At 36.9% G+C, this 22878-nt stretch overlaps 1 protein-coding gene across 1 annotated transcript in view; it reads left to right on the top strand.

The window, feature by feature from the left end:
• The first annotated feature begins 2753 nt into the window (after positions 1–2753).
• LOC102482992 (ubiquitin-40S ribosomal protein S27a-like) overlaps positions 2754–22878 on the top strand; it is a 28014-nt gene continuing 7889 nt past the window's right edge. The window contains 3 exon segments of the mRNA XM_014585450.1: positions 2754–2806; positions 5353–5425; positions 6278–6349. Of these exon segments, the coding sequence (XP_014440936.1) occupies positions 2754–2806; positions 5353–5425; positions 6278–6349 (198 nt within the window).

Genomic DNA, 22878 nt, shown 5'->3' with positions numbered 1-22878 from the left:
CTGAGAGAAAAAGATACAGCTTTCAAATTTTATACAGACCTGGTTACAAATCAGATATGAAAACCTCTTCAAAAAAAAAAAAACATAGATATGAAATTTTCAGCTCTGTATCTTTAAGACACAATCATTATGAGTATATAGCTATGTAATTAGTATGTTTTATGTCACAGGCAGAGCTTATACACTTCAACAACATCCAGTAAGTTAATATTATTAGTATCATTATTTAGAGGATGAAGCTGAGGCTTAGAAAGGTTATGCCAATCAAAGTAACACAGAACATGGTAGAGTTAGAATTCAGAGGCAACCCATCAGCCCCAATGCCTGAAGTCTTAACCCAGAGTTTAAAAACTGGTGGCCCAGGTGCCAAACCCAACCTACAGCATATTTCATGATTCTTGAATAGTGTTTTCAAGATTAAAACATTTCACTGAGAGTCTGGGTTTTTGGTTCCTGAAAAACTGGGAACTCAAAACAATAGCAAGCAGACATTTGAATGTGGTAGTGGTTAGCTAGAGCTGAGCAGCAGCTGCCCCTTTAGACAAAGCCTGGGCTCACCAGTTTCCAAAATTTTACCTTGTACTATGCCCACCTGATTGTTCACTGACATCGCCTTTCTGGCTCCTTCAAGCATCACTGGCTGTTACGCTGTACAATCCCACCAAACAAGGTATATCATCTAGCTGAGCCTCATTGAAATGGACTGCTACAATCAATATATTTAACAATGTATGCAAAGCACTGGGAAAAATACTAAATAGTTATTAAATTGTAACTCTTATTTTTATTAATAAAAGAATAACAACTAAGTCCATTTTTAATAAAGGAGTCAACCTTAGATACCATGATTACTATTTATACAACAGGTACCAAGAAATTTAAGTTGGAAATGTTCTGATCTTTGAAACACTTTCTAAACTTAACTGGCTACCAAAACAAAACAAAAATGAACAAGCAAAAATAATAAGCAAACAAAAAAACCTGCACATTGATTACTTCTAGGTGAAAAAGCACCTCGTATAGGAAGTACCCCTAAAGAGAGGCAGAAATAAAAAACAACTGATTATAGACACTTGACTATGGAAGTACAGAGAGGACATATTACTTACATATTTGTTTATAAATAAGATTTTCCCAAAAAGTATGTACACAAAAGGCTTTCGGGCAAAAATTAATAGTTAATAAATCAAGGTGAACAGGAATTAAGAGTAGAAAAAAGTAAAAGTAGGTAAAGATAGGTATTATCTACCTCCTTACAGAGAAGTCCTGCAATTTTGGCTCAGGATGCTCTAAGAATGAAAGCTAATGAGGGAACACAATGCATTATAAGATTCACAATGCTCATAAAATTCAAAATTCACCAAGAACTCAGGAGGCAGCATATCTTACTGATACTAATATCTGAGTGAAATATGTTCTCACAATTATATTTTTAATAAGAACAAAGAAGAGTTTGAAGAGTTTTCTTGATGGTTTCTCACATAACTCTAGATTTCTGTCAAGTTGGCAAACTCCTGTGAAGAACCAGACAGTAAATATTTTTGTTTTCATAGGTCATACAGTTACTCCAGCAAGAACACAACTCTACCATTATAATGCGAAAACAGTCATTTAAAAAATAGTGGACAAATGACATAATTCTGTTCCAATAAACCTTATTCAGGAAAACAAGAAGCAGAATAACTTGGTCCATAACACTCTAGTTTATTGGTCCATGATCTATGTTGTCAATGAAGAGCAAAATTATCAGTTCAAAAAGATACTTTCTGATAGTTGTACAAGAAGGATTCAAAACATGTGTATTAAATGGAATTAGAGTTTGAGTTTACTTTGATGTAAAAAATTTTAGTAATCTATGCATAGTTTTTGCATAATATATATTTTCCACGACCTTAAGAAAACCTTTCATATTACTAATAACTAAGGGGTATTTGTCAAATTAATGACTGTTTTACACAGTTGACCTCCTCATGGCTTGGAGCAGAGTGTAAGTGGATCAAAATTCCTACAAGCTTTAAATAGTGGTAGTTTTTCCATTATGGAGCTAGGCTGCTTGCTACCTATAACTTTGTGAGAAGTAATGGCTCAGGTTGAGGAGCTCCTGATGCAAGTGGCCATGCAGAGGAGTACTGGGCAGAATCTGTGCCCTGCTGACATTGGAGGTCCCCAAGGCTCAAAACAACAGCAATAAAATAATGCAGCTTCAGAAAATACCTGAGATATACTAAAATATGTCCTAGAATAGCAAAGGGTCACTGGAAAGCGACTCATGCTTTTCCAGAACATATTCCAAAAAGTTTCGTGGAAATCAGAGACTTTAAGCAGTAAGGATTTTTATTGTTATTGTATAGTTTTCTCCATAAGCATGCTAAAAATGTGCCCTATCTTTGTTATCAGTCCCCCTTATGAAGACTCAAGAGTTCAGTAATTTTAGAATGCAATAAAAGCCCATCTCAATCCAAAGAAATCATCTTCTCTAGTCCTTTTGGCAAATAAAGATTCGAGAAATCCTATATGTATATAACAGTGCCAATGCCAGGCACTCCAATACCAGGCACAAAAAATGTGCTGAATTTGATCTGTACTCTTCATAGAGAAGCAAAATTAATTTCATTTCAACATAATTACTGATGTGTTCAAAGAATGTAGTAATTAATTGAGTTTGGAGAGGTCAGAGAAGGTTCCAATTAGGAGGCTACATCTGCACTTCATCTCCATGGACTTAGACACACAAGTAGGCAGAGATCGCAGGCATGAATGAGGGACAACAGGACACACCACTGCAGAAGAAACAGCGTGGACAAAGGTATGTGGCCTGGGAGCATGGGAGGTCATAGGATGGAAGACAGTGCACTTTTTTTGCTGTACGTGTAATACAAAGAAGGCAGCAAAGGAACTGGAGTTGCAGAGATGAGAAGGACACAATTAGTTAAAATAAATTTTGGGAGAGAATAAGTCCAACAGTGGGAGCCTCCATCCATTGACTGAGATTCTATGGCAAACTCATCCCCAGGGGAAAATATCAGAGAGTGATCAAGTGCCTGCCCTTGTTTGGGCCCCTGACCAGAGGCACAGAGAGAATGCATCAGCAGCAGGAGTCTGATATTACTTTGTAGCACCCACTGCAGCAGTGGCACCACTCTAAAAAGGATAAAGTCTCCTGGATCACATGAAAAGATGCCCTACAAGGTACAGGGGAGCATGTCAATGTTCCCCTGGCACTAAAGATCTTAGACACAGTGTCTTTCAAGAAGTCATTCAGGTGGAGGTCCTCAGGCTCCCTGTCCTCCTGAACTCACACCAGGTTTTGGAGTGAATTGCAGCAAATTGTACTTTTTTGCCCAGAATAAAAAAGAAGGGAGGTGGGGGGAGGGGGTCTCCCTTTGCTTTCCTCACTTCCCTACCAGGTTCTCGATTCATTAGGAATCCATTTCAGTTGCTGGAGGTCCCCCGGAGCAGACTACCATGGCTTTTGCTTGGAGCCTCTACTGGAACACAAGCAGCCCGCAGCCCCACTCTGTACTCAGCTTTTATTCACGCTAGGAAGGCCTCTCGCCTTTGGAAAATTCACACTGCTGCCTGATCCAAATGAGAAGAGCAGCTTTTTAAATAATGCTCAGACTTTCAGACAATAATCACTCTAATACTTGAAAACATAATGCTCCTGTTTTGTTGTGATCTCTTCATTGGTTCCTAGACCTCAGACTCCCCAGGGAATGTCACAAATTCACATGCTGTCTCTGAAAAACAGATCCAGCATTTGCAGCTCCGATTTACCTAAAAAAGGGTGTTAGTAAAAAAAGAAAAACAACACATTTGTGGAGCTAGACAGCTCCCTGTCAGTGACACATATGAGAAAGTCTAAATTGTAAGTTAGTCTAAGAAAAACAGTGAACATTTTATATTAACAACCTGCCTCCTTCCAGGTTTCTTTTATCCCCTCTCAGGTTGCTTTAGAATAATTATCACCTGTTCCTTTTCTTTAAAATAGGATTTGTCAACAAGTAAAGTAACCGTAAAGTGATGGTGAGTTGTACAGTGGGAAAAGCCAAGAGACCAGGGAGCAGACAGAGCTAGATTTGAAACCAGCTACTAGTTTGGTGACCTGAATGAGTCCTCAAGACTCACTTTCCTATAGTCATTAAGAGCTCGTGAGATTGGGGAGATCAGACTAGATAATGTGTCACTTTAGCTCCTCCAAGACATAAACATCATGAAAGTTTATTAGGAGTGCCAGGTGGTGGCACAGTGGGGGAAATATGCAATCTGTGATGCTCACCCAGAGTTCCAAGTTCCCATCTAGAGACCACTCTGAGTATACCAGGTTCATGCATGCCCCTGATCTGTGGCTGACTGGAGCTGGGAGGTGGACTGTGGTGTCAGGACCCTGTTGGGATGCTATATATTTGTCTCTCTGTTTGTCTCTCTCTATCTCTATCTCTTTCATTCATGAAGCAAAGAAATAAACTTTTTTTCATAAGAAGAAAATTTATTAGTGAAAATACCTGTGAGGTAAAATGAGGCTGGAATAGATGGAGGCTGGAAGAGAAGTTAGAAAATGATACAGAATGGCCCCTCTAAAGAAGAGAGGAGTAGAGAGGTTGGGGAGTCTTTTTTTTTTAAGTTTACTCATTTATTTCTTCCATCAGAGGAAGAGACAGAGTAAGAGAAGCACGGAGAGAGAGATGCCTCTAACAGGGTCTTCATGCCATGATCCATTCCTAGTCTTAGTTAGCTAGGGCCATGGGCATATGTGCTGGGCATGAGCAGGGACACTTGAGGATGTGAAATTGAGACATGAGTGAAAAAGGTTTTATTGTAGTTCTAAGAAACATCAACAAGGCCAGTGGGGAGTACTCAAGCTTAAGTCAATTATAAGAGGATGTTCCATCTCCCAGAAACAGATCTCCCTTAGAATCCCTGCCATGCCATCATTGGAAGATTGAAAAGTGGATCCTTACAGCTCCAGTGATGGATTTTAGAGTACAACAGCCCAGGATAGACAGTTATGATCCCTGATGAAGGAGATCTGAAAGCCACCACCAATAGCTTATGGAAAGCATTTGGTACAGTAATTGGCAAATCAAAGTCATTAAATCAATGAACTTCTTCATCTTAGAGGTCAGAGGTATGGCTGATATGCTGAATGATGAAGACAGTCTTCCTGGTTTAAGTCAACTTTAACATATAAACAAGTTGACTTTCAATTAGTGGAATGTGGTGTACAAATCGGTAATATTTCATTTAAAATTTAGAAAAATGTTATTCTTCATAAACTTTGAAGAGAGAAAAAGAGGAAAGGTTAGCACTCTTCTAGTAAACCCAGTTTGTCCATCCCCATTCACTATCAAGGACAGAGTTTGAGAATAATAATATCATCCCAGAATTTATAGGTCAGGAGACCAAATTTTTCCAGCCAGTTTACGTAAGACTACATCATGACCTATACAGTTTCAAGCAATAAATTTCAACTATGTTAGAATAGGTGCTTAATAAATTAAACCTAGGAATATCACTCCTAGCCTCTTAACCATAGGAAAATATACAGAAACTGTGTTCTTACATGCACTGTAAATGTCACACAACTTATTTTTAAAAGGTTAAGACAGTAACTGTCTATAATAATCAGTGCTGTTATTATCTGCTTGTATATATGATTAAGTATTTGATTATAGGCTTATGTCTAGTTGAAAATAGTAAGCATAAAATCAATGATAAATAAAACTCATAAATCTAAGGAAGGTAAGATGGTAGCACAGTGTTATTAAGCACTCTGTGAGACAATCCCACATAGGAAGGTTTCTGGTTCAAGTCCAGAGACCTCCCTAAGTATAAGGAGCACATACATACCCATTATCCAGTGCTGGCTGAATGCAGGGAGGTAGACTGTAGCATCAAAACCCTGTTTGGGGTATTGTCTCACTCTCTCTCCATCATGGAAGAAATAAATAACCAAACTTTTAAAATACATATATTTTAAAAGAGCTAGGAATAGGGTTGTTCTCTGTCATAGATTTAGTCCCATAAAGCACATGTATTAAGTTGTATATGTAAAATCAAAGGTAAATGCTACCAAATATTCACTTCCAGTTGCTCCATAGCATCTTCTGGATCAAAGCACTGCTAATCTTTACAAACCAGGAGCAGAGAGTCAGTATTAGATATTTTTTCTTCATCTTCTTTAATATTTTCTTAGTTTAGCTCCTACTTTGATTTTGCATGCCTGAGTCCAAGTATACACTCTTTTTCAACCAAATTGACTTATTTCTTCCCCTAGGAAACAGGGCCTTCTCTGAAATGTATGGATCCTCTCCTGCCAAGAAGAGAAAAGTCTTCCTATCTTAATCAGGTCAGGGCCCCTCCTTGCTAGGCCCAGAGGTTGCTCAGCAGTAGCCAGAACAGAAAATGATTCCTGCTCTGCAACTGTCTGTTACCATGGAGACATGCTAATTAGCAGATGATGAGAAAGCAGAGGAGTTCAGGGTCTATAAAACCATGAGAAAGAAAGGAGAGTAAGTGGAAAAATATGAAGAGAAATGAGAAGATCTTGTGAAATCAATTGTAGATAAAGAAGTCCTAGAATAATAGGATTATAGTAAAGAAGTGGAAGAAGGTAGTGAGGAGAGAATATCAATGACAAAGACTCATAGATTAAAAGTTTCATAAAATGAAGGGAGGAGACTAGTTTAAGAGAAGAAATGGAAAACTACAATTGCACCAAGTACAAACTCATGAGATCACAGAACGCTTAAGACCTGAAATTAAAAAATATTAAAGGACAGGATTATCTTTTGCTAAGGGAAGGAAATGTGACATTTGAGGCTATGAAAATAGACTATAAATCTCTGCAGACATTTCTCTGCTAGAACTTGAACTCACACTTGCTAACCCATCATAGTTTGCTGGGTGGAGTGTCAATGTGCCAATGTGAGAAGTTCCTGTCCAATTATCTGAGCCAAATCCGCTCTTGTATTTCTGTATCCAGACCTCCAAAGAACAACAACAGCACAGAAAAGGAATGTAGATAGCAATTTCAGGAACTATATTTATTTATTGAAGAGGTTTTTGCTATAGGGTGTGTGCACTCGCCAGAAAGACAGAGACAGAGAGACAGAAAGCAAGAAATCATTCCCCAGGGGGGATGCCCATGCCACAATCCCTTCTCCGTTTTCATCTTGGGATCTTGGGCACACACACACACACGCCCCATGTGAGTTTAAGTCACTGGGTCTGGGACTCGAACTGTGGTCGACTACTTGGGAGTCCAGCAACATAGCCATTACACCAACTGCTGGTCCCAAAGAACTATATTTTAAAAAGATAATACAGAGGCATATAGTGCCATACTTAAGGGTATGTAGGAGCTTACATACCCAAGTATTTGGAAAATTTGACTACATAATACCATTTATCTTCTAAAGAGATGTCATATTATATTAATGTAAATATTTTCTATTTTGTTCATTTTAGTATACATTACATGCTTATTAGACATTAATATTATATTATACTTAAATTGTTAACACATTTTGCAAGAGATAATTTATGCAAATATAAAGATATTGTTGACATATTAATAGGAAGACTAAGTGAGCCGCTAGTAAAGGTCAAGTTGTTCTATGCTCAGAATCAGCTCAAGCGTAAAAAGAACTTACCCAGTGTATACTTTGAGGAGAGTTATGGAGTTAGCCAAGACTAATGTGCAAAGATTTCATCTGCCCAGGCAGATAAATGGATTCTCAGCATTCAGACCTTGAAATCCTCCCTCCAACCTTGGCTTTCCCTCCTGTCATCTACTTAGACTGTTTCCTACCTTACCAATTCCCTCTCATTCTTCAAACGTAAATCAAATACCATCTTCTCAGTAGAGACTTCCCTAGACCTTCACAAATAATTAGCAGTGCCCTTCTTAATGCTCTTGAAGTGCTTTGTATTCACTGCATTTATAGAGCTCAATTTCTAATGTTTTGGCTATCTGTTTGAATAACCCTCTATGCTATCTTATGAGCTCCTCAATGATAGATATTATATTTTATGCACAGTTATATTTCCCATATCCTCAGAACAAGCATAGTATTTACAAAATGGAAGTATTTGTTAAATATGTACAGAATAAATGTCTATAGTAATTTATATCCAATAATTTATATTGTGATGTAATTTTTTTGAAGAGGTTTTTGCTATAGGACACATGCGCTTGCCAGAAAAAGAAAGACAGAGACAGAAAGCGAAAAATCACCCCCCAGCAGGGATAGCCATGCTGCAATCTCTTCTCCTCCATTCTCCTTGAGATCTTGGGCAGGCACGCACATGTGCCCAGTGTGAGTTTAAGCCACTGGGTCCGGAACTCGAACCATGGTTAACTACATGGGAGTCCAGCAGCATAGCCATTATGCCAACTGCTGGTTCCTTGTGATATAAATTTTACAAAGGGCTTTTATGCTACTAGAATATAAGGTCTTCATGTGCCCATGTCCTTTTTTACTTACCTCTGATTTCAGGGTATTAGCTCAACAGGTGCTGAATTTAAAATGGCCAACTTAATCATAGAGACACATGTCTGGAGTTGAATATTGTATCTCAGAATTTAATAGGGAAGATTGGACCACAACAGAAGGTAGATTAAGTACATGAGACTCAACTGGTGAAATAGAATCTTATGACTTTTGACTAAAACATTACTGATTTTCTTCTAGGCTTTGTTTTCCAGTTTTAAGGATTTTTGTCCTATCTTGAGCTGCTGGTAGGTTCATGTATGTACTATTTGAACAGAATCCTAACCTGTTTCCTGGCTTTAAGTTTTAAGTAAAGTTTCTTAGCATTTCTTTGATTTATTAGAGCTAAAACTCCTTTTCTTGAAATCAAAAAAGTATGTTAAAAATACCTATTTAATGACTGTAGTAAGCTTCATAGCATCAGCTAGATGCTACCTTATAATATATTCATTCTACTCAGTTTCACGCCTAAAGTAAGACATTTATTCACTGATATGTACATACCAGCTAAACTTACTATTGAAAGTAGTTAGATTACTTCAGAAATTTTGTAAATCAATAAAATGGGTGGGAGGGAAAGGAATGGAAAAAACTATAGACACCTAAGATAGTGTGGGAGTAAGGTGGGAAATGGGGTAAAATATATATGTACATGTATATATATTAAACTAGAAACAGAAAATTAATTATGATAACATGTATGATTAAGCCATTATACAGTATATTTTGGATGGGAAATCACATTTTGTATGCCGTGACAATTCTCAAGGAATGAATGTAAATTAATTAACTAATTTAAAATGTTTCAGAAGAAAATTACATTGCCCTGGTAACTAGATTCTAGCTTTGTCTTTAGTTTTAGTTTAAGGTATTTGTGAATCAATAAATGTGAAAAAAGTTTTTTAAAAATCAATAATAATAAAATTAAATATAAATAAATAAATAAATAAATAAATAAAATTTGTTAAATAAATACCTAAAGGGGACCAGAAGATGGCATAATGATTATGCTGCTGGATTCCCATGTGATCGACCCCAGTTTGTCCAGGACTTGGAGACTTGAAACTCACATCAGGTGTGTGTGCATGCCCAAATCCCAAGAGGAGACAAGGAGAAGGAGAAGGGATTGCGGGGTGGCCATCTCCCTGGGGGATGATTTTTCACTTTCTATCTTTCTGTCTCTGTCTCTCTGGCAAGGGCACACACCCTATAGCAAAAAATCTCTCTCTTTAAAAAATAATAAATAAATAAATAGCCAGATCCAGAATTATTCAGGGACAGTGCCTTCCTTTTAAAATCAATAAATCCTCATAGAAGGGTAAGACCTAAAAATGTTTCTCCCCTGGCAGTGGAGATCAAACTCTGACGATATATGCATATTAGAAACTAAACTTTCCTTGTAAGCAAATTTTACCTAAAACCGACAAATGTCCAACATGAATCTTCTAGAAGTTATAAGAAGTTCTCAAAACAACCTAAGATGCAGTCAGCTGGATGGGCTCATAGGTAGTCCAGATTCCAGGTTCTAACTCTAGGGGGAATCCACTTCAGGACAGTGCCAGGTTAAGTGGAGCCCACCTGATTGGTTGACAAAGAAGCAAGAACAGAGACCTTCTCCAACCTGTTGACTATTTTTCATCACTCTGCTTTCTCTAAAATCTTTTTATCATGGCATTATGTCACCTTGTCAATAAATATTACTTTGAAAATGTGTTTTGAAAAACACCATTTTGAGAGGAGGAATACCACATGCTCTGAGGAAATTGACTGCTCTTTGGACTTTACTCTGTCATACTTCTGAGTTAACTAAATGTGTTAAGAAATATTTGGATTTATAGAAATAATATACATAAACCCAGATCACTCCCTATCTCCAAAATACCTTCCCCATTAGCCCTGCAAAGTATCTGAAATTCCCACAATAATAATCTCTGTAAGTGAAAAATTAGATGGCTCAACATCTTTAAAAAGTTATGTTAGTTCCCATCATCTAAGAACACTGAGTATGGGACACATGACAGATCTATTTGAATGAAGCTGAGAGAAATAAATGGAATATAGGACCCTGGGAAGGAGTGGAAGAGTCCAAGAAACCAGCAAACAGCTTGAGAATGTTAAGTAATTGAAGAGCACAAGATCTGGGCAGATGAAAGGAAGGAAGCCAAGAAAGGAAGATTGAAAGAGCTATATAAAAATTCACTTATCACAGAGTTTTGACACAAGACAACTATGGTGAAAGTCAAAACTAGGTCATCTTGCTCTGGGCCATTACACACTAAAACATGGCATAGCCCTTTGAATAAGCGTTGCAATGGCATACATTGGACCATTTCCCATAATAATAGGCCTACTGAGGTAATAATCCTAGGAACCCTCATAAAGGAAATTCAAATTAGTCTTCCTATAGCATTTTGAATTTTTTAAAGAGAGATTTTTGCTATAGGAAATGTGTGTTCACTAGAGAGACAGAGAGACAGAAAACGAGAAATCACCCCCCAGAGGGGATGGTCACACCGCAGTCCCTTCTCCTCCATTCTCCTCTCAGAGTCTTAGGCATACATAAACATGTGCCCAGCGTGAGTTTGAAGCCACCAGGTCTGAGACTTGATCTGCAGTTGATTATGTGGGAGTCCACTGATATAGCCATTATATCATCTGCTAGTCCCTAGAATTTTTAATTTAAAAATATTTAGACACTTCCAAAAATTCATTCCCATCCATTTAGTTAGTTTTGTATCTAAAAGTTCTTGACTAATTTTGGCAAGACATTTGGGGAACATATTTGGTCACAAATGTACTCTCCCAAATAAGAAAACATAAGCAGGTCATAGTAAACCCGTTATGTCAAAGCATAAAATCCTAAATTATCATTATCGCAATAGTGTCATCTCTATATATGTCAGGCAGCGCATTTAATGTCTTATTATAAAGGGATCCATTTATGGAAGCATTTGCATATATCATTATTGCCTTAACTCCACAAAAAAAAAATTGCATTTTTTTTTCTTTTTTGCAAAAGACTCCTTAGACCATTTCTATTTAAGGGGTAGCACTATTTCTCCAGATACTTTTTAAAAATCATGATCATTTAGTCTTAATGTTGTGAGTAGATTTACTTGTAGAATATATTCTATACAGGCCTGTGTTTGTGATTTAAGTTGTATTTTACAGAAATTATAATGTAGGAAGATTCAAGAACATAAAGAAGCAATTTAACCAGTGCATAAAACATTGGCACCCAGTTAGTTTATTTTTCTTTTTTTTCAAGTTTGTATTGTTTGTTTGTTTGTTTGTTTGTTCTGTCCCTCCCACAAATGTCTTTCCTCAGACCGTCCTCTTTCACACACACACTATATCTGGTATTTACATCTATATACTGCATTTGACTGAAACTAATTGTCTAAAGGATATAGAAACACAGTTTATTTTTGTTAAATCTTTCTGTCATAAGCACCCAGCATCCCAAATTTCTTCATCACAAATAGACTCTGGGTTTCCTTAAACTTGCAGACTATGTGTTGACAGGTTGACTTCTGATGTAATGCTGCTGTCCATGGTACTGGTTTCATCTCATCACTGTCAACATCTCTGGTTTCTGGAACTGTTTCAGACCTCTTTTTTTTTTTTTTTTTTTTTTTTTTTTTCAGTTTCTATATCTGGTTTTTGCTTAGCAGAAGGATTACACAACAACAAAAACATGAGAATCCCACCAACCCACCAAATCCTTCCGTCACAAAGGAAGATAGAATTCCACTTCTAAGTGATCCTATCAAGTGAAGAAAAGAAAAGAGCCTTAAATAAGAAGTTTCAAGATGTGAAACTATAAGCTGGGAACTTAATGCATGAATGTATTTTTTTTCCAATTTGCTCATTCAGGTTATAAAGCTAAAGGTCTTCACACAGGAAATGCAAATAAGAAATGATCAAAGGTTTACAGTGAGTAATAAACTAGCAGCAGGTTAATAACATGATGCTGTAATTTTTACAACACAATTTTAATATTAGGCACATAGCAATAATCACTTTGTCCATATTAATCTAGTTCTAGTCAAAGCTTTATCAAGGTGCACTGCCCTGTATTAAGGTCTGTTAAAGAGAAAAGAGTTCAAGGAAAATTCAGACATTACTACCAGGATCATTAAAATGCTGGAGAAAGCTTGAGAGAAATTTAATTATTATCTTCAGGTGTGTAAGAGGTTCACACACAGAATACACTGACCATAGAAGAATGGAATCAAGGCCTTGTTTTAGTGTGAGCTATTAAACTGAAAACTTAAGAAACAGTTTCTGACTTTGAATATTGTGGAATAATTGAGCCAAACAATGAATTGAATTAAGGATTAATTTAGAAGGTCTTTCAAAATGATAGTTTTTCATCTAAGAAAGGAATGGCTAAGATAGTTTCTCTAATTTCTGGGATTCTATACTGATTTATTAATTATTCAAACAATTTAGAGCAAAGAAATTATTCTCCTCTGTAAAGCTGATATTTAACCTCAGATACCCAATATCATGTCTTAGTCTTGCTTTCAGGAGTCTTAATTGAAAGGCATCACAATATTGAAATTATATTATCAAAAGTTCTAAAATGAAGGGTCTTTTGCTTTTGTTTTTGTTTTTGTTTTGAGAGATATTTTTGCTATAGAGCACATGCACTCGCTCGAGAGAAAGAGAGAGACAGAGAGACAGAAAGTGAGAAATCACCCCTAGGGGGATGACTACAACACAATTCCTTCTCCTCCATTCTCCTCTTGGGATTTTGAGCATGCACGCACATGCACCCGGCGTGAGGCTTAAGCTGCTGGGTCCGGGACTTGAAATATGGTCAACTCTGTGGGAGTCCAGAAGTGTAACCATTACCCCTTGATAGTATTGCCATTTTCTTCACCAATCAGAAACAGGAAGCATACCTGATTTCACATGAAAATATGAAAACTTTGAGAGTAAACTTGAAGTTTGTGTAGTAATTTTTTTAGTAAATGTTACTCTTGAAAGATGTTCTTAAAATCTAACTATTAAGCATTCTCTAGAGTTAACTCTCCTACATTCCTCTAATGCTTTAGGCATCTTCCACTAAGATTGAATTAAAGATTATTTTTTTCCAATGCTAACATATTAAATATGCCAAGCAACTGGTAATGGTTCTGCTTTTAAACCATATAAAGATTAAAAATGGTAGAATTCACATAAATGTACATTATTTTATCTAAGGGGAACCACATTCACAATTATATTATGCCCTGGGATATTTTTCCTAGGTAAAAATATTTATCAATAGCCATATTTATAGAGACAAAATGATACAGTGCAGAGTGGCATTTAACTAAATTATACAGGCTACTAAATTACTACCACTACTACTTTTTTCTTAAATGAGTCCTTATATACTTTCATAGGCTTAGCTTAGAGCCTTATATATAGTTCGTGCTCTATAAATAGCAATGATTTATTCAAGAAGAGGAAGCTGTCTTAACTTACGTAAGCTTTCTATTTTGCTTTATTTGTCAAATTCAGACAGGATCAAAAAGTTTAAAATTTACTTCTGCTCTTTGAAAAACTCTGTTTAACAAATGATGATATAAACCTAAACTGGCCAAAAAAACTTTGAAAAACATATAGCTGATAAAGAACTTGTGTTTAAAACAAAGTTATTCTCACAACTCAATAACAAGAAAACATACTGCACAGATTTTTTTTAGAGATTTTTGCTGTAGGGTGCGTGGACTTGCCAGAGAGACAGAGAAAGACAGAGATAGAAAGCAAGAAATCACACCTCTCCCCCACCTGGAAGGGGATGGTCACACAACAATCCCTTCTCCTTCATTCTCCTCTCAGGATCTTGGAGACGCATACACATGCACCTGGCATGAGTTTCAAGCCTCCGGTCCGGAACTTGAACTGCAGTTGGTCATGTGGGAATCCAGCGATATAACCGCTACACTATCTGCTGGTTTTACTGCCCAGATTTTTAAAGTGGAAAAAGATTTGAAAAGTTTACTGAAGACCGGGAAACAGCAGTTGGCATAATGGCTATGTCGCTGGATTCCCACGTAGTCGACCGCAGTTTGCGTACCGGACCCGGTGGCTTAGAACTCAGGCCGGGCGCGTGTGCGTGCGTGCCCAAGATCCCGAGAGGAGAATGGAGGAGAAGGGATTGCGGCGTGGCCGTTCCCCCAGGGGGTGATTTCTCGCTTTCTGTCTCTATGTCTCTCACTGTCTGGTGAGCGCATGCACCCTATAGCGAAAACCTCTCAAAAAAAAAATTTACTGAAGACTTACAGATAAGAAATAACACATAAAATTTTTTTCACCATCATTAGACGTTATAGAAATATAAGCTAAACTATAAGATACCATACACATCAAACAGAATGGGAAAAATGTTTAAGCTCTCAATATTAAGTGGTGCAGAGGATGCAGAGCAACTAGAGTTCTCATCTACTGTGGCTGGAATGTAAACTGTTTCAATCACTTTAGAAAGTAGTCTGGTGCTTTTATAAAGTTTACCATGCATTTACTATTTGACCTATCAATCCTATTTCTAGGTATAGAGGGTCTTTAAAAGTTTCATGGAAAATGTGTATTATGAAAAAACTATGAGGGCCAACCTGTGCCCTTGTGCTTAATGAAGCCAGATCTGACATGGCCAACCAAGCATTTTGAAGCCAGGACTCAGAAGCTTAGAAAACATGCTAGGTACATGTACATGCTGCTCAAATTCTAACATGTTGAAGAAATGGAGGAGTGTGATGTGACCACGCCCCATGGGGAGAGTACATTCTTTCTCTGCTTCTCTGACTCTATCACCTGAGGAAAAAAAAAAAAGAAAGAAAAACAATATATGGATTTATTTTTGCACCAAAATAAGCTTTTATTTTCATTCCATTTTTCCATGAAGTTTTTACAGTTGCCTCTTATTTGCCCAAGAGAAATGAAAATCCATGTTCACACACTTTCTGTCATCTAATTTTTAATGTCAGCCTTATTTGTAATTAGTGAATACTGGAAAATAACCCCAATGTCCACAAACTGGTGAATAAATAGACCATGATAGAAACATATAATGGAATATTACTCTTAAGATAAAAGAGAATGAGCTATTGATACATGCATCAATATAGATGAATATTTTAAAACAATATGCTAAGTGAAATAAATCAGACACACAAAAAAGTTACATATAACCAAATCTATATAATACTATGAAATGGAAAAATTAGAGGTACAGAAAATAGCTAATATGCTATTTTTATTTATTTATTTATTATTGTGATTATTTTTCAATTTGCTATGAGCATGTGTGCTCACCAGAGAGAGACAGAAAGAGGAAAAGTGAGAAAGCAAGCTGCCAGGTCTAGGACTTGAACCATGATCAACCATGTGGCAGTCCAGTGCCCTAACCACCATGCCACTTGCTGGTCCAGTTAATATGTTATTAAGGGCTGGGAGTGAAAGATTCCTGATTGCATAGATGCATGGAAAAGGTGATAGAAATATTCTATATCTAAATTGTGAAGTTATAGGTTAAAAAATTATGACTCGAAAAATGGATAATATTTACTTTATGTGTAAATATTTACTTGATCCACACGTGCATGCACACACAGGATGATGAAGTCAAGTATCTTGCTTTCCAATAGTGATAAGAACTGGTAGAAGGGATTAGCTCGTGAGCCATAATTACATCCATTTCACTAGTTGACTCTAAGCCATTAGGACATTGTAAAAAGAACAGCCACCACCCGTATCTGCTATGATCAGCATGGCCCTACTGCCACCCCACTCAATAACCAAGGCTTCCATATTGTACTTGGCTTGACTTTTTGCTTTCTTTTTTCTTTAAGTGTTAAATTGTCAAGTTGGAGGCCCAATCAGTCCCCCATCCTAACATGTTCCACATGCCCTTTACAAGATCTTCAACTTAGCAAGAGTCGTTTTCTACAGGGCAGTAATGGAAATGTGATGGGCAGATTGCAGTACGCAGTGCATGGGAAAGCTTTTACTTAAATGGATCCTACCCACAAAAGTAGGAACCCTAACATTACCACAGCAGGTCCACAGCAATGATGGCCATGGGGGGGAAAAAAAAAAAAGAGAGAGAAAAAGAGAAAAAACCATCAGGAGGATTCATTTCCACCTTACTTTAAATCTTTTGCTGTAATTCCTTATATAAAAATCTCTTTTTTCCCCTTGACCATTAATACTGATAATTATATCTGTATTTCTTAAGAATATTATGAGTTGCCATTTCGGCATAGTAGCAGATTGAATTTATTCACCTTACGGATATATTATTATCACAGATAATAACTGCAGCATGATAATTATCATTAATTATTCATTTGGATTAAGAGGCAAATAGGCTTGTATTCAAGGGTCTTCCAGAGCACCGTTCATTGTTCCCGAGCCCTGTGTGCCAGTGTGACTAATTCATACTCTTTTCTGAGCCACTGTTGACATCTGACGGGTCCCATATGTATTTATTTGAAAATATAATAAAAGGAATGAGTACACCATCTCAGAATGGAGTCACTAAAATAGACATATGGTTTCTTCTTTGCCCTTTAAGTGAGGGTATGCAATTGTCTGTTAAAGCCAGGCTGCCGTGAGCATTGCTTCGGTAGATGTGTATATATTCTCTTTCTGTGCATCCTTGACTCAGACTATTTAAGCTCATATAAGCCTGTATATTTACATAATGGCTTTTTGCAAAAATAATAATGTGGTAAGTGATATACTTTATCCTTCATTGAATAGAGTGTTTTAGCGAGGTTGTTCGTGCTCTCGTTGGAAACTGACTTAACTATAATATGCAAAAAAGAAGCCTCTGCAAAGTTTAGAAAATCTGTAGAGAAATCAAGAAGAGAAGTGAGATGGGAAAAGAAAAGAGGATGATAGATCTTATAAACAAGAATGTTTTTGTGATTTATTTTTCAGTTTTATTTTTATTTTAGCTAAAGCTATGCTAAAGGTAGGATACGTGTACATTTGCAGTCTCTTTGTTTCTCTTCTTGGTCTTAGTCCTGATTTTTTTTTTTTTGTAATCTGTCATTCATATTTTATTTACTTGCAAAGTACATGTAAAACGATTGTTTAAAAACTCTGCCATTAGTACCAATATTGAAGGTAGGATATAATTCCTTAGTGTCTTTAACATAGGACTACATTATGAAGTGGCTGCAAAATTTTCTTTCTTTCTTTGTCTCTGCTGGAGATGCAAGGAAAGGGCCAATACTTTGTGCTAAATGTTGTCTCTTTCATATTTTCCATGTTCTCATAATGTTCCACTGAGGTACCAGGGGAACTAGCATTATTCCCATCGATAGATAGGAAGTTTAATTTGCAGAAGATAAGTCCCATTTCCTGAGGAACACGCAGCAGTGAGACTGTATCAGAAACCCATGTCTGCTGACCTGCAGCTCCTCTTTCTGTGCGTCTCTGTGCACAGCTGTCTGAAGTGGAGAAGGAGCAAACATAGGGAAGAACTTTGAAACTGCCAGAGAGAAACGCCCTGAATTTCAGAGAAGTAAAAAAACTCCAAGTAGTGATTATAAGGCTCTGCTACTGTTACTTGATGCAGCTTTTATTTTAATGGAGTAAAAACAGTTGACAGAAGGTTCCATCAGATGATATGATGACCACATTACTGAACTCCCACTTAGTTGTCTGCAGTTCGAGTCTTGGACCCATGGGCTTAAAACTCACACCGGGCAAATGTGCGTGCATGCCCAAAATCCTAAAAGGAGAATGGAGGACAAGGGATTGTGGTGTGGCCATCCCCCCACAGAGTAATTTCTCACTTTCTATCTCTCTGTCTTGCCCTGTCTCTGTCTCTCTGATGCGTGTACATGCCTACAGAAAAATCTCTCTCTTAAAAAAAAAGAACTTGACATTAAAAATCTAATCTCTTAATAGAGCATTTTTTAGTTTATTTATTTATTTCTTCCATGAGAGAGAGAGAGACAGACACAGAGAGAGAGAACTCCAACTGGGCCTTCCTTGCACAATACCCAGCTTTGGCCAGGGAGGATCACTGGCACGCATGCACAGGATCAGTGTGCGCAGGGAGACCATAGGCCATGCGTTGTGAACCAGGATCTTCCCATATGGCACCAGCATCTCAGAACATTCCACGACCATTGTGCCACTGTGGCTGGCCTGAACAAACTTTTATGTGCAATACAGTAGTATGATCTATAGGCACCATACAGAGCTGATGTCCGGAATCTATTCATCTTGCATAACAGAAATTTTATACTTGGTAATTAGTAATAAATTCAGGCTGTCCATCTCTCGTCCCTGTTTTTTTACACAACTAACAATCTGAGCATGGTCATTCATGCTTGTACTTGTATATTTTTAGTGGTTTTTGCCTTAGAGAGCATGTGCTTGCCAGGGAGAGACAGAGCGAGAGAGAAAGAGAGAGAGACAAAGACAGCTAGAGGAAAAGTGAGAAACCACACTCTGGCGGGATGGCCATGCCATAATCTCTTCTGCTCATTTCTTCCCTGTGATCGTGAGCATGCACGCACACATGCCCAGTGTGACTTTCAAGCCACCGGGTCTGGGACTTGAACCACAGTCAGCCATGTGGGAGTCCAGCATTGTAACTGCTCCACCATCTGCTGGCTCCACACGCTTGTAATTGGTAAATATCTGACCAAAAAATTAGACCAAATGTCTATGAAATCATATAAAGCCAGGGTCAGAGACACCTCTTTGAGCAGGATATTCATGCTGTTATAATGCAGGCTGTATTCTCGAGTGGAAATTCAATTTAAATCTATCACACTTGGAATAAAAAATAGTACTTAATAAATACAATATGCCAATAACCGCACTAAGCAAATTACATAATCTGTAGAGAAAATGAGTTTCCAAGCATCTTTTCCTTACCAAGGAATTGTTTGACAATGAAGAAAGTAAGAGAATGCCTTTTAAATATTTCTCCATGAGAATCTGGATTTTAAGCCTACTCTCCATTTGCTGATTTACAAGTATTTACTAAGTTCCCAGTATGGTACTAGGCTCTATTCTATAAACCAGACATAAAACCCTGACTAGCATAGAGATACTGACCTTAGACAATATACATTTTTTGGTGAAAGATAGATAAGACAGAAAATAGTCAAATACTTTATGGTAGTAAAAAGCGTAATGCGGAAAAACTATACAGTGTAAAGCAGTAAAGAAGGATAGGCAATCTGGAGGCTACTTCATAGGCTGGGGTGGGTAAGAGAGGCCCCATGAGCAAAGATGTGAATAAAGGGGAAAAGGAATGTGGGTAGTCTAGGGCACATGCCAGGCGCAAGGCCAGCCAATGCAAAGATATTCATCTGAGCGCATGTTTTCAACAAAAAGAATCAGAACTCACAAAGCATCTTGCACCAGATAAAAATGTTCTTGCTGACTATATTTAATTTGTTGTCAGACTCTTTAATTTTCCTCTGAACATTTTTTTTTCTCTCTCGCTCTGAATATGATTCTCTTCTGGCTGAGTCTCTTTGATCTGATTGTTTATGTATTTCTTTTTGGCCATGTTATGTTGACATTTCTGTCAACCCCCTAAAATCAGATTCTAAAAATGGAATATTCTTCTAATAGTCATGATCACTCACTTGAATATAAAATAACCTGGCACCATGAAAACCAGAGCAGTGAATTACAGCGGCTTTACAATGGAATTACAATAACTTTTGATGGATTGGAGGAAGAGACCAGATTACATGAATAGTCTCCTTGATGCTTTCTCTTTTTCTAAAAGGAAAACTGACTTTAAATCAATCATACCTATTTTTTAAAAATAACTAAAAGTTAGGATTTCTTGAAAGGCTATATTGTACAAAACACTCAACTGAGTACTCAACATGTTAATTTTGATCTTCACGGTAACCCTCGCAGTTGGGTATCAGTGCCCCCATTTTCAGAAGAGAAAGCTAAGGCTCAGATAGAATAACTGCCCAAGGTTATCCTCCGAGTTTTCCTTGCCCTGCTGTTTATGCTCTTAATCATCATCTCTTATTTACAGTTGAGAAATGATAAAAGACTTCTAAACATGGGGGCGATACAGTCAGATTTCTATTTAAAATAGAGAATTCTGAAAGTGTATAAAAGGGTGAATTGAAAAGGAAGGAGCCTAGAGCTAAGAGAAGTGGAAGATAATTTTGGTTCAAGAGAGAGAAGGTTAAGACCTTAAACCAATAGCATTGTCAGTAGTGATTACAGTAATAAGCAGCTACCCTCTGGAAGACGCCTATGGAATCTGCTATCCAAAATCTAGTGAATATGGATAGAAATCCCTATTCAAATAAGCCACAGAATAATAACTTCACCATGTTTTATGTAATCTTCTTACAGAAGAACACTGCCCTCTATTGCTTTTTATCTCATGGCTCTCAACAATCCAGATGATACTAGAAAAGAAGGTACTATTCACCAATGGACACAGCTGTTGAGAGTTGGGAATATGACACTGGGTGATCAATAAAGGGGTCTCAACTAAACTGTCGGTTTACACTAGCACTCAGAAATCTCAACCAGTTCTCCTAAAACAAACATAGCTTCAGCTTTCTACTTTGGCAGAAGTGATAAAGAGGTTCTGATAATGTTTGTACAACTGCACAATTTTCAAACTTTATTTAAATATTTGTAACTGTATTAATTACTAATATATTCAGTCCCCTGGTCTAAATCTCCATACAGATCATATTGCATGTACTTTTTCGCCTTGCTCTTGAAAAGATGGAATAATTATGACTATAAATGACTTCTGCTTTCTTCACGTAAAAAAAGACACATTATATTCATATAAGTCAAGTAGGGTGTAAGAGAAAACTAGATGCAGCATAATAATGATAAGAAACCATAATATCTGTGTGGAGGTAGATCCAAAATTGCCACTCATTACTCCAATGGGGAGAAAGTTAGTAGGCAATTAGCAACAGCAAATGCCAAGCGGAAGCATAATTTATTAGACAACAATAAACACGGTCTGTACCCAATGAGACAGAAAGAAAGAGCAACCAAAACTGTCAATAAAACACACGGAGCAGCCATGTGAAGGACTGTGTTTACACAATGAGAAAATAAAACAAGTCTTCCCCATTCCTCATCAGAACTTTCAGCATTTTAAGTTTTCAGCTTGTTCTGGTCTAGCATTGGCAATACCCAAGTTTAGAAAATTATAGCAACAATAAGCCACATGATGTGGAAAAGCTGGTTTTCAGCTAGGTAAACATTATGGTACCTATTCACGAGGCCAGAAAAATCCTTCTGACAAAAGAGCTATAAAACGAAAAGCAATGGGGACCAGCAGTTGGCATAATGGCTATGTCGCTGGACTCCCATGTAGTCGGCCACAGTTCAAGTCCCAGACACAGTGGCTTAAACTCATGCCAGCCGTGTGTGTGTGCGTGCCCAAGATCCTGAGAGGAGAATGGAGAGAAGGGATTGCGGTGGGGCCATCCCCCCTGGGGGGGGGGAATTTCTTTGTTTTTGTTTTTCCTTTCTTCTTTGTCTTTCTGGTGAGTGCAAGTGCCCTTCTCTCTGTCTCTCTTTGTCTTTCTGGTGAGTGCAAGTGCCCTATAGCAAAAATCTCTCAAACAAAACGAAAGAAAGAAAGAAAAAGAAAGAAAGAAAGAAAGAAAGAAAGAAAGAAAGAAAGAAAGAAAAGAAATGATTCAGCCCTTGAAAAATCAAAGAACCCGTAATTATGCAATGTGAACAAGGACCTAAGGGTTATAAATCAGTCTGCTTGGCTACATTCATATACATAGGAAATAATTACTGTGGAGAGTTCTTAAAATAAAGGCACTATCATTAGAATAACATCTAACATATCAATGAAATTTCCAAATATGTCTTAGTTTTCCATGATCTTTTGAGAGACTTAATCGTGTCCCTCAATAATATATTTCTTATACAGAGCATTTTACACCTGTGTAGATATAAAAATCTGTTTGTGTTTTATATAAAATGGATGAAGACTATAAATAATAATATGTGTGAACATGTATTTGCTAATTTAAGAAATTCTTAAATGGTACTATCTGTTGAAGATATTTCGTAGTTTTATCAACAGTACTAGGGAGAAATGTTCACCTGTTTAAATATCCATTTTGTAAGACAAATAATAATGTGATTGATTGTATGGAAGAAAATAAAATGAAAAAAAATAATAAAAGGGAAAAAATTAAAAAAAAATCATGGCAATAAGAATAAATAAATAAGTGCAAAAATAAATAAATAAATAAATACAATTAAAGGCTGTTATCACCCTAAAAAAAAGAAAGAAAAGAAATTATTAAATGTGTACACATTTTATATATATTATCTTGTTTAATACTCATAGCCCTATGAGATGAATACTGTAATATTATATGAC

This window comes from Tupaia chinensis, unplaced genomic scaffold (assembly GCF_000334495.1).
Source record: "Tupaia chinensis unplaced genomic scaffold, TupChi_1.0 Scaffold000013_1, whole genome shotgun sequence".
Lineage (NCBI taxonomy): Eukaryota > Metazoa > Chordata > Mammalia > Scandentia > Tupaiidae > Tupaia > Tupaia belangeri.
This window is presented reverse-complemented; position numbering and strand designations above follow the sequence as displayed.